The 15,410-nt window shown below is 41.0% G+C and overlaps 3 protein-coding genes across 3 annotated transcripts; 2 read left to right on the top strand and 1 right to left on the bottom strand.

Annotated features, from left to right (window-relative positions):
- The first annotated feature begins 168 nt into the window (after window positions 1-168).
- Window positions 169-5,322, top strand: LOC104709121 (magnesium-chelatase subunit ChlH, chloroplastic). Its single transcript, XM_087461375.1, has 5 exons — window positions 169-2,025; window positions 2,125-2,207; window positions 2,305-4,107; window positions 4,198-4,674; window positions 4,777-5,322. The coding sequence occupies exons 1-5, from the start codon at window positions 621-623 to the stop codon at window positions 5,152-5,154; spliced, it is 4,146 nt and encodes a 1,381-aa protein (XP_087317501.1). The 5' UTR covers window positions 169-620; the 3' UTR covers window positions 5,155-5,322.
- Window positions 5,323-6,589: 1,267 nt separating this feature from the next.
- Window positions 6,590-7,880, top strand: LOC104709120 (uncharacterized). Its single transcript, XM_010425782.3, has 2 exons — window positions 6,590-7,352; window positions 7,449-7,880. Exons 1-2 carry the CDS (start codon window positions 6,631-6,633, stop codon window positions 7,684-7,686), a joined length of 960 nt encoding a protein of 319 aa, XP_010424084.3. The 5' UTR covers window positions 6,590-6,630; the 3' UTR covers window positions 7,687-7,880.
- Window positions 7,881-8,246: 366 nt separating this feature from the next.
- LOC104705617 (protein RETARDED ROOT GROWTH-LIKE) lies at window positions 8,247-10,424 on the bottom strand. The gene is made up of 7 exons (XM_087461900.1): window positions 9,921-10,424; window positions 9,543-9,651; window positions 9,301-9,463; window positions 9,056-9,204; window positions 8,817-8,968; window positions 8,621-8,735; window positions 8,247-8,518 (listed from the first exon to the last, which is right to left on the bottom strand). Exons 1-7 carry the CDS (start codon window positions 10,307-10,309, stop codon window positions 8,390-8,392), a joined length of 1,206 nt encoding a protein of 401 aa, XP_087318026.1. The 5' UTR covers window positions 10,310-10,424; the 3' UTR covers window positions 8,247-8,389.
- Window positions 10,425-15,410: the final 4,986 nt, after the last annotated feature.

The following is a 15,410-nucleotide window of genomic DNA, read 5'->3' as shown; positions in this document are numbered from 1 at the left end:
ATTATTTGGTCTTGATATGTGTTTTTCGTGAATACAACCAAAAAAAAATTACTAGTGGACAAATATTAGACTGGACCAAACTAAACCAAAAAACTATACATATTTTGTGCGGGCCGGATTGGACCGGCTACCCCAAAATAGTGTCGTCATAGGAAAAAAATCTTTTACATGGCTGAAACCGCAAGCACGATCATCTCGAGACAGCAACATAAACTTATCCACTAAAAAACAAAGATAATAAATCACTCCAATATCTCTACTACACTCCTAAAAACCATGAAATATGAATAGAAATCTCAATGAGCCAATCAGAAGGCAGCAAAGTCCATCTCATTGTGTCCTAAGCGGATATACATCCAACCAAACTCGACCTCACAAGTAGAGTCCCCCTCGTGTGTCCACGTGTCCTTCCCTCCCACCACTTACCTTCAAAACCATCGCTGCTTTTTTAGTTCCTTCTTCCGAAGCGTTGCTTTTGTAGCAGAAGAACTCAAGTGTGTAAGACACAAACCAGACTAAACCAGAAGAGATAGAGAGATCTCTTCCCTCAATTCTCAATCTCCTCTCTTATCCTCGTCTCTTTGATTACAACTGTTGGAGAATCCGGCAGCCATAACAAAATGGCTTCGCTTGTGTATTCTCCATTCACTCTATCCACTTCTAAAGCAGAGCATCTCTCTTCGCTCTCCAACAGTACCAAACATTCTTTCCTCCGCAAGAAAAACAGATCAACCAAACCAGCCAAGTCCTTCTTCAAGGTGAAATCCGCGGTTTCTGGAAACGGCCTCTTCACACAGACGAACCAAGAGGTCCGCCGTATTGTTCCGATCAAGAGAGACAACGTTCCTACGGTGAAAATCGTCTACGTAGTCCTCGAGGCTCAGTACCAGTCATCTCTCACTGAGGCAGTCCAAACCCTCAACAAGACTTCGAGATTCGCATCCTACGAAGTCGTTGGGTACTTGGTTGAGGAGCTTCGAGACAAGAACACTTACAACAGCTTCTGCGAAGATCTTAAAGACGCCAACATCTTCATCGGTTCTCTGATCTTCGTCGAGGAATTGGCGCTTAAGGTTAAAGATGCTGTCGAGAAGGAGAGAGACAGGATGGACGCAGTTCTTGTCTTCCCTTCCATGCCTGAGGTAATGAGACTGAACAAACTCGGATCTTTCAGTATGTCTCAATTAGGTCAGTCAAAGTCTCCCTTTTTCCAACTCTTCAAGAGAAAGAAACAAGGCTCTGCTGGTTTTGCCGATAGTATGTTGAAGCTTGTTAGGACATTGCCTAAGGTTTTGAAGTACTTGCCTAGTGACAAGGCTCAAGATGCTCGTCTCTACATCTTGAGTTTACAGTTCTGGCTTGGAGGGTCTCCTGATAATCTTCAGAATTTTGTTAAGATGATTTCTGGATCTTATGTCCCGGCTTTGAAAGGTGTCAAGATCGAGTATTCTGATCCAGTTTTGTTCTTGGGCACTGGAATCTGGCATCCTCTTGCACCAACCATGTACGACGATGTGAAGGAATACTGGAACTGGTATGACACTCGAAGGGACACCAACGACTCACTCAAGAAGAAAGATGCAACAGTTGTGGGTTTGGTCTTGCAGAGAAGTCACATTGTGACCGGTGATGATAGTCACTATGTGGCTGTTATCATGGAGCTTGAGGCCAGAGGTGCTAAGGTTGTTCCTATTTTCGCAGGAGGGTTGGATTTCTCTGGCCCCGTTGAGAAATATTTCGTAGATCCGGTGACAAAACTGCCCATTATAAACTCTGCTGTCTCGTTGACCGGCTTTGCTCTAGTTGGTGGACCTGCAAGGCAGGATCATCCCAGGGCTATCGAAGCCCTAAAGAAGCTTGATGTTCCTTACCTTGTGGCAGTACCACTGGTGTTTCAGACAACTGAGGAATGGCTAAACAGCACACTTGGTCTGCATCCTATCCAGGTGGCACTGCAGGTTGCCCTCCCTGAGCTTGATGGAGCCATGGAGCCAATCGTTTTCGCTGGTCGTGACCCTAGAACAGGTTAGTCCCACTTATGAACATATTGCATATTTCAGAATTGTCATTACATTACTATTGTGGGAATGTTTTCTTATGGAAGAGGTTTTACAATTGCTACAGGGAAATCACATGCTCTCCACAAAAGAGTGGAGCAGCTCTGCATCAGGGCGATTCGATGGGGTGAGCTCAAAAGAAAAACTAAGGTATTGTATTACTACTCGCCCTAATCACACTACTTGATGACTTTCTCAACAATGTTGTAATGTATGTTCTCATGAATCAACTCTGGCTTCATTGCAGACTGAGAAGAAGCTGGCAATCACTGTTTTCAGTTTCCCACCTGATAAAGGAAATGTAGGGACTGCAGCTTACCTCAACGTCTTTGCTTCCATCTACTCAGTCTTGAAAGACCTCAAGAGAGATGGCTACAATGTTGAGGGACTTCCTGAGAATGCAGAAACCCTTATCGAAGACATCATTCATGACAAGGAGGCTCAATTTAGCAGTCCTAATCTGAATGTAGCTTACAAAATGGGAGTCCGCGAGTACCAAGAGCTCACTCCTTATGCCAATGCCTTGGAAGAAAACTGGGGGAAACCTCCAGGGAACCTGAACTCAGACGGAGAGAATCTTCTGGTGTTTGGCAAAGAGTACGGTAACGTTTTCATTGGCGTCCAACCGACGTTTGGATATGAAGGTGATCCCATGAGGCTGCTTTTCTCCAAATCAGCCAGTCCTCATCATGGTTTTGCTGCTTACTACTCTTATGTAGAGAAGATCTTCAAAGCTGATGCAGTACTTCATTTTGGAACACATGGATCACTTGAGTTTATGCCCGGGAAGCAAGTGGGAATGAGCGATGCTTGTTTTCCAGACAGTCTTATCGGTAACATTCCCAATGTGTACTACTATGCAGCCAACAATCCCTCTGAAGCTACCATCGCAAAGAGGAGAAGTTACGCCAACACCATCAGTTATTTGACTCCTCCAGCTGAGAATGCTGGTCTATACAAAGGGCTGAAGCAGTTGAGCGAGCTGATATCATCTTACCAGTCTCTGAAGGACACAGGGAGAGGTCCACAGATTGTCAGTTCCATCATCAGCACTGCTAAGCAATGCAATCTTGACAAGGATGTGGATCTTCCAGATGAAATGGCGGAGTTGTCAACTAAAGAGAGAGACTCTGTGGTTGGGAAAGTGTATTCCAAGATTATGGAGATTGAATCAAGGCTTTTGCCTTGCGGGCTTCACGTCATTGGAGAGCCTCCATCTGCCATGGAAGCTGTGGCCACATTGGTCAACATTGCTGCTCTAGATCGCCCGGAAGATGATATTTCATCTCTTCCTTCTATATTAGCTGAGTGTGTTGGAAGGGAAATAGAGGATGTTTACAGAGGAAGTGACAAGGGTATCTTGAGCGATGTAGAGCTTCTCAAGCAGATCACTGATGCCTCGCGTGGTGCAGTTTCAGCCTTTGTGGAAAAAACGACAAACAGCAAAGGACAGGTGGTGGATGTGTCTGACAAGCTAACCTCTATTCTTGGGTTTGGAATCAATGAACCATGGGTTGAGTATTTGTCCAACACAAAGTTTTACCGGGCGAATAGAGACAAGCTCAGAGGAGTGTTTGCTTTCCTTGGAGAGTGCCTGAAGTTGGTGGTCATGGACAACGAACTCGGGAGTCTAATGCAAGCTTTGGAAGGGAAGTACGTCGAGCCAGGCCCTGGAGGTGATCCTATTAGAAACCCTAAGGTCTTACCAACCGGTAAAAACATCCATGCCTTAGATCCTCAGGCTATTCCTACAACTGCAGCAATGGCAAGTGCCAAGATTGTGGTAGACAGGTTGGTAGAGAGACAGAAGCTCGAAAACGACGGGAAGTATCCCGAGACAATCGCGCTTGTTCTCTGGGGAACTGACAACATCAAGACATATGGGGAGTCTCTCGGGCAGGTTCTCTGGATGGTTGGTGTGAGACCAATTGCTGATACCTTCGGCAGGGTCAACCGTGTCGAGCCTGTGAGCTTAGAAGAGCTAGGAAGGCCTAGGATCGATGTTGTTGTTAACTGCTCTGGTGTCTTCCGTGATCTCTTTATCAACCAGGTAAAATAGATCAAAGCATTCACTCTTCTTTCATTTAGCTTCTTGTTGGTTAGTCTCTCATGGTGCTTCTTTCTTGAATGGTTTCAACAGATGAACCTTCTTGACCGTGCTATCAAGATGGTGGCTGAGCTAGATGAGCCAGTAGAACAAAACTTTGTGAGGAAGCACGCGTTGGAACAAGCAGAGACGCTTGGCATTGATATTAGAGAGGCAGCTACACGAGTTTTCTCAAACGCTTCAGGGTCTTACTCATCCAACATCAATCTTGCTGTTGAGAACTCTTCATGGAACGATGAGAAACAGCTTCAGGACATGTATCTGAGCCGTAAATCGTTTGCGTTTGATAGTGATGCTCCTGGAGCAGGAATGGCTGAGAAGAAACAGGTCTTTGAGATGGCTCTTAGTACCGCAGAAGTCACGTTCCAGAACCTGGATTCTTCCGAGATTTCCTTGACTGATGTGAGCCACTACTTCGACTCTGACCCAACAAACCTGGTTCAGAGTTTGCGGAAGGATAAGAAGAAACCAAGCGCCTACATTGCTGACACTACAACTGCAAACGCACAGGTGAGTGAAGTTTTCTCTGTAGTCTTCATACATTTACTGTCTATGGACTATAGTTTGGTTGGATATTGAACACATTCCTTACGTACATTTTGAATATGGCAGGTGAGGACACTGTCTGAGACAGTGAGGCTGGACGCAAGAACAAAGCTGCTGAATCCAAAGTGGTACGAAGGAATGATGTCAAGTGGATACGAAGGAGTTCGGGAGATAGAGAAGAGACTGACCAACACCGTCGGATGGAGTGCAACGTCCGGTCAAGTAGACAACTGGGTCTACGAGGAGGCCAACACAACTTTCATCAAAGACGAGGAGATGCTTAACCGTCTCATGAACACTAATCCCAATTCCTTTAGGAAAATGCTTCAGACTTTCTTGGAGGCCAATGGTCGTGGCTACTGGGATACTTCAGAAGAAAACATTGAGAAGCTCAAGGACTTGTACTCGCAGGTGGAAGACAAGATTGAAGGGATCGATAGATAAAATAATGGGAAGCCCATCTTCTTGTAAATGAACTCAAAACTTTTATATCTTTTTTTTCTGTGTATTATTTTCTACACCAACGACATCATCTCTCTGTGAATAAGAGAATGTTTTGTTTTGGCTGACATTTTCTGACTATATATGAATGTTGTGGAGTTCCTTCTTTCATCTCCTTTCTCATATTATATGGAACAAATCGCACTTTTCTTCATATATTTCCCCTTATATGAAAATCTTCTTGAGTATCATATAGGCTCATTACATTTTGTGAACATTACTCTCGATCTTCCTTAATTAAATTGGAAGGTTAAAAAAAATTATGCGCAATGGATTTTACTAATCAAAGAAGAAGGGGAGGAGGTCACTGACTGCATCGACAGTGGTACCAAATTAGTAACAAGAGACAATAATAAGTTCCTAGTCCTTGCTTTACTCGCAAGAAATTAATAGTAGCCATGAGTATGGGGATGGAGATCACACATGTACAGTCACAATGACATGAGAAAAGAAATTGTTTGATAGGAGGGCCATGTATGTAAACCATATATATAAACTATTAATGAATTGAAAACAATAATACAAGATTAACGAGTAGACAGAAAACAAAATAAGATGGAAAAATGAAATTACTAAACCTGACATGCAGTAAATGTTAGGTTTATTAGTCTGATATTGTCCATTTTGGGACGAAGATGTGGTAAAGCCCACACTTATTTGTTATTAAGTTCTTTCCCAAAATGCATCATACTAGTAGTAAGGTTGAACTTGACTTATATATTAGAAACTTTTTTTCTAAACTTCCAATGTACGACGTTGGGATATTTGGGATATAAACCAACAATACTCCCCCTCAAACCAAGCACCACGAACATTATGTCTCCCCCTCAGCGAAATCTTGTCACCATTGACTCGGTATCCCTTATTCGCGAGATATTCTTGAGGTATCATTCTTATTGTGCCACATTGAAGGGCTTCTCTCACACCTACCATTAGCTCATACCCACTTTCTAAGTACACTTATTTCAACTTAGGCTCTGATACCAATTGTTGAATTTTTTAAGTCCAAACCAACTCTCTTATTATTATGATATTGTCTGTTTTGGGTCCAAGTGGTCAAGCCTGCACGAATATTTGTATTGGGTTCCGTCCTAGGCCTCGTACTAATTAGAGTCGTACTTGACTTATATATTAGAAACTTCTTTTCTAATCTTGCGATGTGTGACGTTGGTGTTTATCCCAACAATAGTAAAAAAGGTATAAAGATTACATATAAAGAAAAATTAGGGAATATACAGTTGGTTCATGTCTCAATAAAATTATAAAGAATAAAATGTGTGACCAGAAATATATTTCTCCATATTTCAGTAGATTCCTTTTATCAAACACTCTCTTTTAATCTCCTCTATATATCAATTCATCAGTCATCACACTTATCAACCCAATAAACTCATTTCAGCATAGCCAAGAATACTATCAATGGCTTCCTCATCCTCATCCTCACCCTCAGTGTCCGTGACGCGAGAGGAGTTCAATGCTTTCCACAAGTCTGACAGAGCACTTTTCACCCGTCTCGTCGTCCATCTAAGGCGAGACATTAGCCAGTCTCTTCAGGTCATGAGCTTTCTCCTCTATCTCGAGAAAAGTGGTCTCCGGATCCTCATGCACCTAATCGTGAATCTTGTCTCTTTACCGGACTATTTCACCAACTCCGTGGCTGACGAAGTCATGATGTGTCTGAGTTGCTTGCCCTACAACACTTTCTCATCGTTTGTCGCCAGCACCGGGATGAACATCAACTCCTCTACCATACCTTTGATCACGCGAATGTCTGGAGGGTACTTTACTCTCGAAGTCATCCACCAGAACCGCGAAAACATTCTCCTTGCTATGAAGAAGCATTTAAACAGCATCTGTTACCCAGCTTTTGAGGATATATGCGTGCGCGCTGAGATGAATAACAAGGAGATTGCAGAGAAGGCGATAGAGATGATGAAGCTGTTGAGTATTAACAGAGCTGTTCGTAGGCCTGAATCAAGCAGCCAGTTCTTCAGTGAACAACAAGAAACAACAAGAACAAGAAATGTTGGTGCAATATTCTCTGAGGATGAGCAATCAAGGGAAGACGAAAGGACTGTCTTCCTCACATTTTCTAGAGGATACCCAATCACTGAAGCAGAAGTGCATGCCTACTTCACCAGGTATACTGAATCCATTTATTTGAGCTATGCATTTATATAGATATATAGTTGATAGTGCTTAAATGGTATAGTGTGTATGTGTTTGGTGTGTTGAAGGAGATTTGGGGAGATAATAGAAGCGATAATCATGCCACCAGGAGAAGGGAATGAGCAGGCGCTGTATGCAAAGATGGTGTTACATTCTGCCGCCATGATACCGGAGATTGTAAGCGATGAGGTAACCAGGACCAAATACATCATTAATGGAAAACATGTTTGGGCTCGAAAATACATCCCTAGATCCTCCATGATGACCATTAATAATGGTGCCCCATCCAATGGCGTGTCTCTCTAGTTTTTTCTTATATCATAATGCATGCTTCTTGTTTGATCTTGAGGACCAGTCGTGTGTGTACCTTTATCATTTCCTTGGAACTTTATTTCGTATTCGATATTTATGTTGTATCGGTGACTTCTCACAAGTCGAAACTATTTTGCATGGTCTCTTTATTTCGTCGTCACCTTTGATTATATCTTTCATTTTCTCTACATTTTTCTTCTTTTTGTTTTTGCAATAACTCGTTATTTTACTTTAAAAAAACATTTCTCTATATCTTTTGTTTTTATTTCAAAGATTTTTTTTTTAATATGTTCAGAACAAATGAAGATAAATTTTTTGTTAACTTTGTCTTATGCACAGACACTTTACTTACTAGTAGTTTTTAGATTAATACTTTAATTGATATAACAACAAAACTGAAACTAAAGTGAGAGAAGACTTGCAACTGTGACAAAAATGATTTTCTATGCATAAAGAAGTCAGTCTGGTTGGACTGGAGACAAGAAAAAAAAAAGTCTGGTTGGACTGGCGAGAAGCAATAAAGAAGCAGGCGCATAAACGCAGAGGGAGATCGGTGGAGTCTGTAACAAACTTAATCCTAACTCCTAAACTCATTTATTGTTTATGAGATATGTTATCACTTTACATCGTGAAGAAGAGTTGTAACTTCTAACCATAATAAAGAATATGAATATGCTTAAGACATGGCAGAAGACAATCACAAGGATGTGTGAGCCAAGTTATACATAGAAATCGCGATCTCTGCACTAATCAGTATAATGATTAGCCACTCCAGGAAAGTTGATTTCCTGTTCTGAAGTATTTCTTGAAGGAAACGAATGTTGTGCTGCAAATTTCGCATAAACCAAATCACCAATAAGTACTATTTTCGACACAAAATGACTAAGATCGATCATGAGAAAGAGATAGTGTAAGATGATAATAATACCTCTACAAACTTCAGCTTATAATCAAGGTTTCCAAATCTCTGTGTCAGTTCAAATTCATCTCTGAGATACTCCCATATCTGACCATATTTCGCATCCTTCCAAGCTATATCTGACCTGAAATTTTCCCAAAACTAAAGTGAGTCACAACTATCCACAAAACTAGTCAAGACAGGCATCCATTCTCGACTTCTTTACCTCTCAAACAGACCAAGCTTCAGAATCACATCAGCCAGATTAGAATTAGCCCTTCCAACTAACTGGAACAGCTTTTTCCTAGTCATTGTAAACGTTCCTGTTTTCTCCAACCGACGGTTTATGTCAGTGAATTCTGCTACTATACCATCAACCTAACAAAAACAGATTGCGCTCACCCACGGTTATTTCTTTTTAATTCTTCACAATCCAAAATATCTGTATGGATTTGACATGGTTACCTGCCCTTCGTAGTAATCGAGAGCAATACTAAGCCCCAGAACACTGCCTATGGTTCTGATCCCATCAATATTCAAGAACTGCAACATGATAACATCCAGTCCTCCCTCCATCCATTTGTTCAGATTTGGATCCTCTCTTACTTCATACTCTGCAGTTTTACAGAACCAAATATATGAAATTAAGCACCACAGCGGAAGTTTCCAACAGCACACAGCAAAAAAAAAAAAAAAAAGCGCAAACTGACCATCTTTTCTCATTTCAGGAAGCAAACCATAAGCATGCCTCTCCACCACTTTAAGATACTCATCAACCTCGTGTTCCCGTACATTAAATAACACAATCGATCCATACTGATACACTACCATGTAAATACACTCACTCCCACTTATACATCCAGCATTAGTGCCCTGAAAAATCAGATATCAATCCATAGAACAATCAACATTTCACAATAAAACTGAATAAAGAGTTAAAGCTCCAACTTACAGTGGGATCAGAATGATTGCAGAACTTAAGAACAGCATAGTTAGTCATACGCGAGGTAGGTGGGATGAAGTTCTGTTTGTTATGCTCAATTAAGCTTCTCAAATCAACGCTGCAAAAAATTACATCCACGAAGATATAAAGAGGCTTGTTCCAATCATCACTTCATAACATTTATAAACACACGCATTGGCAAATACATCCACTTCTCTAAGCTTCGATCGTGAACCAACATATACAAAGGGTTCAACTATGAAATCCACCCATCACTAATCAATGGAGGATTAGATAATCACATTCCTAATCCGATCATGATTCCCGCTATGACATAAACGCATCACCTTCACACATGAAACAACATTTTGGGGGAAAAAGTAATACCTAGTGGAGAAGAAATAAGCTCGTACAGGAATAGAATGTTGCACCTCTAAGCCTCCACGATTCTCATCATCAACCACCGTTGGATTCTCAGTCTGCTGCTGCGGCTGAACCAAAGCGACGGAGGCAGTCGTCGACGAAGACGAAGAGATAGCCCTCGCAGTGAAGTGATAACCGAGGTTTCGATTTGCTCCAATCCCGTAAACCGGAGAATTAGAGATCGGTAGGACATTGGAGAAACTTCGAGAGGGAGTATCGGAAAACGACCGCAAAGCGAAGTGTAACGGAAGCGAAAGCGACGGCGGTTTCTGCTTAGAGGTAAAGATCGAGAAGAGAATTGAACGGATGGGAGGGGCTATGGTTTTGACGTAGACGTCAATGGAACGCATCATTTTTGATTTACACCGTGTAAGACGGCGAAGTAGATGAATTGATTGATGAACAAGCCGGCGTCGACTGGAAATGCAGAATTTGTACCTTTTTTTTTTTTTTTTTTTTAGTACAGAGGTAAATGGGTGCCGTTTGCGTATTTTATGTACTAACAAATGAAACACAAACGACAGCAAGCTTGAGAAAAACGGCAAGCAGTTTTCCGGTTTTGGGCCTTAGGTTGGCCCATACCGGAGAAAATCATCTTTTAGTTGTGCACTTGTTGTACTGAAGAAATTAAGCAGAGATTATTAGTTTTATGATTTTAATGGATTTGGAAATCCAAATAAAAATTATATGTTATTCAATCAATAATTTTAAAATACTTATCAAACTTATGTGTTATTGGTTATATGATTTATAAATACTTGTTAAAATCTCATATTATTCATTTAATGATTTATTTTGGATTTCAATTCACATTATGTTTTAAATGGATTTGAAAGTGTAAAAAATAGAAGGATTCAAATCCAATGATAAAAGATATTATTTCAAAATCCATATGTTTTGATTTCCATTATTTACAATTCAATATGGATTTAGAAATCAAATCTCCAATAACAGCCCAAACTAATAAAGGTAAACCACGACATCGTTCTAAACGCAGTTTCAAAGCTCAAGCTAATAGACCAACATTAGATAATAGAGTAAAACAGACAATCAGAATACATATAATACTCAGCCCCGGAATTTCAAGCACTTGGCGCTCTAGTCCCGGAAGATGTGAGGCCAATGGATGACGGTATCTAACGCGCAATCAATATATACATCAAAGGTAAAGTAAACAACCTATAGTTTTATTATGTTTTGAGTTCCAGAGTTATTAACTATGAGTTACTTCACAAGTATAATATAAAGTATCAAACAAATCTTTAAAATTGGAGCTACAGGCCTATGTCTACTGATGAATTGCCAGAAACTGTCATTGGAGGCATCCACACACGCAGCACAAAACGAGCGTCTACCATTGCGTGTCATAGTACATGTATTGTTCTTTGAACAGATGCGGCTTCGGACATCTATAGCATGATGACTCTTCGGCTCGGAAGACAACAATGACTCAAGAACGGGAACACAAATATGGTGATCCATGGGATGAGAGAGCGCGTTTACGAGCTTGAAAATGAGTGCATGAAGAAGGATCTTGACAAGCTCGGTAAGACAAAAGAAGGACGCAACTTCTTCTCAAAGATATTTGGATTGAGATCTAAAACTAAGACTTCACCATGCGGCAAAGGAGGTGACGATCTAATGGTTCCTGAAACCAATAACTGATTAGAAAAGAAAGAGCAATAACTTATAAAGATATTACATGATCTTTAATCTTTAGGCACTTTGGTTCCTTTTGTTCTTGAATTTTATCTTAGACTCTTTCAAAGTCGTAGGACTATTCGGAGACACTCTTAAACCATAGGATGTTTGAATAATTGCAATGGATAAAGTGAAAACCTTAAATTTCTTCATTACCATGCGGCAAAGGAGGTGACGATCTAATGGTTTCTGATCCCAAGAACTGATGATTAGAGAAGAAAGAGCAATAACTAAGAACGATATTACATGATCTTTACTCTTTAGGCAGTTTGGTTCCTTTTTGTTCTTGAATTTTTATGTTGTAGGACAATTGGGAAACACTCATAAACAATAGACTCTTTATCAGAATCATTTAAGTTTTGAAATTTGAATAATTGCAATGGATAATGCATTAATAATTGAAAATGCGTTAGTTGTTTACTTGTGTTGGAATTTTTGGTAATTAGTCTTTTGATACATTTAAGTTTCAAATGTTATATTTGAGTTTGACTCCATCCATGAGATTTAGTCAAGGCAACTTACCAAAAGAGGGTAGGATCGGTATTTAACCAAAACTATATTTACATAGCTCCAAACAAAAAATGTTACATTGACAAATAAATTAAGGGGTGAACCTCTTTATCCACTCCCTTAAAAAAAAACAAAATTTGTATGCATCATTGTAAAATAAAAAAGAGTACAAACCGCTCTTTAATAAACTAAACCGATATATAGTTTCATTCTAATTGAAAAATCTAAACCCTAACCACCTAATTTGTAAACCTAAACCGACATATATTTTTTTTCTAATTGAAAAATCTAAACCCTAACCACCTAATTTGTAAACCCAAACCGATATATAATTTCGTTCTAATTGTAAAATCTAAACCCTAACCACCTCATTTGTAAATCCAAATCGACATATAATTTTGTTCTTATTGTAAAATCTAAACCCTCACCATCTTATTTGTAAACCCAAACCGACATATAATTTTGTTATAATTGTAAAATCTAAACCCTAACCACTTCATTTGTAAACTCAAACAGACATATAATTTTGTTTTAATTACAAAATCTAAACTCTAATTCTCATTTATAAACACAAATCAGGTTACAAAAATCTCACTTATAGCGATCATTTTGTAGAAGATGGTTCTTATTATTATACAAAGATCTTACACAGCTATATATACTTGTACAACGAATACCCTAGGTTACAACTATAAAAAGAATGTTCCATAAATGATATGATACAATGAATATTGAGCTATTGAATAGTGTATCGTATCATATCGTATCTCTAACACACCCCCTCAAGATGGAGGGGCTGCAGACACTCCAATCTTGTTGCGCAGATGAAGAAAGTGTGTTCGAGCGAGCGGTTTTGTCAGTGCATCAGCTAGGTGATCTTTAGTATGCACATGAGAAACACGAAGAAGACCTTTCTGAATCTGTCCCCTTACAAAGTGATAGTCAAGAGCAATGTGCTTCATTCTGGAGTGAAAAATTGGGTTCGCACAAAGGAACGTGGCGCCAACATTATCGCAGTAATGACTGGCACAACCCGAAGAGGGATCCCGAGCTCCGTTAATAAGTAACAAATCCAGCGAAGTTCATGAGAGGTGTTGGCGACAGTACGATATTCAGCTTCTGTGGAAGAGCGAGCAACACTTTTTTGCTTCTTTGCATTCCATGAAACTGGGTGTGCAACCATATAAACAATGTACGCATTTGTGGAGATGAAGTCATGAATATCACCTGCCCAATCAGCATCAGAATAGGCTTATAGAGTCAATGCGTTTTTGGTAGAGAAGAATATGCCATGAGTGGTTGTCCCGGCGAGGTAACGCAAGACTCGTTTGGCAGCTTTCCAATGTTCCTGTGTAGGCCGATGCATGAACTGAGACAGACGGTTCACCGCAAAGCTGATATTAGGGCGAGTGAAACTAAGGTATTGGAGACTGCCGACAAGTTGGCGATACTCCTTTCCATCAGGTAGAGCAGTGCCGGATTGAAGAGTGAGCTTAGGAGAGGAGGCCATAGGCGTAGCAACTGGTTTGGCGTGAAGCATGTTGTGACGATGGAGGATGTCAAGGATGTATTTGCGTTGCGAGAGATGAAGACCTGAGGCCGTGCGATGAGCTTCGATCCCCAAGAAGTAATTAAGGACTTCCGGATCCTTGACGGAGATACGGTCAGCAAGAAGCTGAAGAATGTGACTAATGTTGGACTCATCGTTTTCTGTAACAAGGATATCATCAACATACACTAGTAGATAAATGTAAGTGCTACCATTGCGCAAGAAGAACAAAGAGGTATCCGCGAGAGAGTTGGTAAACCCAATACTAATGAGATATGTTTTTAATTCAGTGTACCAGGCACGGGGAGCCTGTTTCAAACCGTAGATGGCTTTGCGGAGACGGCAGACATACGACGGGTGATCAGAATCAACAAATCCTGGTGGTTGCTCCATATACACCTCCTCATTGAGTGTTCCTTGAAGGAACGCATTATTAACATCCAATTGTAGAATCGGCCAAGAGCGACTCACCGCGACATCAAGAACCAAGCGAAGTGTGGTTACTTTGATCACCGGACTAAAAGTCTCTGTGTAGTCACGTCCATACTCCTGATTGTAACCTTTGGCAACAAGTCTCGCCTTGCACCTGCCAAGAGTTCCATTTGGTAAAAATTTGTTTTTGTATACCCACTTACAGCCAACAATATTGTGATTTGGTGGACGAGGCACAAGGTCCATTGTTTGGTTGCGGGCAAATGCGTCAATTTCACCGGACATCGCAGCTCTCCAAACTATATCCTTCATAGCCTGGTTCACGGTTAAGGGTTCGGTTGGGATGGTCGTAGATAAGGTAGCGGATAGGTTTAGTTTGCGGTTGGGTTTTATAATATTGTTCTTGCGACGAGTTTGCATGGGGTGGACATTTGCAATTGGAGGTGGAGGCATAGGTGGAGTTGGAGCAGAGTCGTGTGAAGGAGAGGAGGTGGAAGAAGAATTATCGGAGGATGAGGGAGAAGTGTGTGGCGAAGGTGTTTGGGCCGATGGAGACAGGTTAAGTAATGGGCTTTGATCATTATGGGCCGGAGAGTTGTTTGGGCTTATGATGGTGAAGGTGGGTTTGGTGCAATTGGGCTGGTAGATCGAGGAGAAGAGATAGAAGACGTATCTGAGGTTAACTCGGCAATGTTACGATTCGGAGAAGAATCACGTACCGGTGGTTGCGAATGAGTCTCCAGCGACGCAGTCGGGTGAGAATCTGAGCGCGGGTGATCCGGTGATAAAGGCGACGGCGAGACGAGTGGTGGTAGGGGAATAACGGTAACTGGCGTAGAGGAAGACGACGAGGATGACAAAGGAGGGTCGGAGGAGACAGAACGAAGAGAGGAAAAAGGGAACGTGGTTTCTTCAAACTTAACATGTCGGGATATGTAGATGCGGACTATACTTGGCTGAAGGCAGAGGTATGCACTTTTAGTGAGGGAGTAGCCTAAGAAGACACAATGAGTCGATTGTTGTTCAAGCTTGTGAGCCGCATAAGGACGTAGCCAGTGGAAGCAAAGACAACCAAAGACCCGAAGTTTAGAGTAGTTGGGGTGAGTACCAAAGAGCTTCACGAAGGGAGACTCCATGGCAATGACCGGTGTTGGTAACTGATTGATGAGATAGACCTCGGTTGCAAAGGCATATGTCCAGTATGTTGTAGGAAGACCGCCTTTGGTGAGAAGCGACAAGCCGGTTTCAACAATGTGTCTGTG

This window comes from Camelina sativa, chromosome 8 (genome assembly GCF_030686135.1).
Source record: "Camelina sativa cultivar CO46 ecotype springtype chromosome 8, ASM3068613v1".
NCBI lineage: Eukaryota > Viridiplantae > Streptophyta > Magnoliopsida > Brassicales > Brassicaceae > Camelina > Camelina sativa.
Note: the sequence above shows the minus strand (reverse complement) of the source record. Positions and strands in the feature narration are given on the sequence as shown.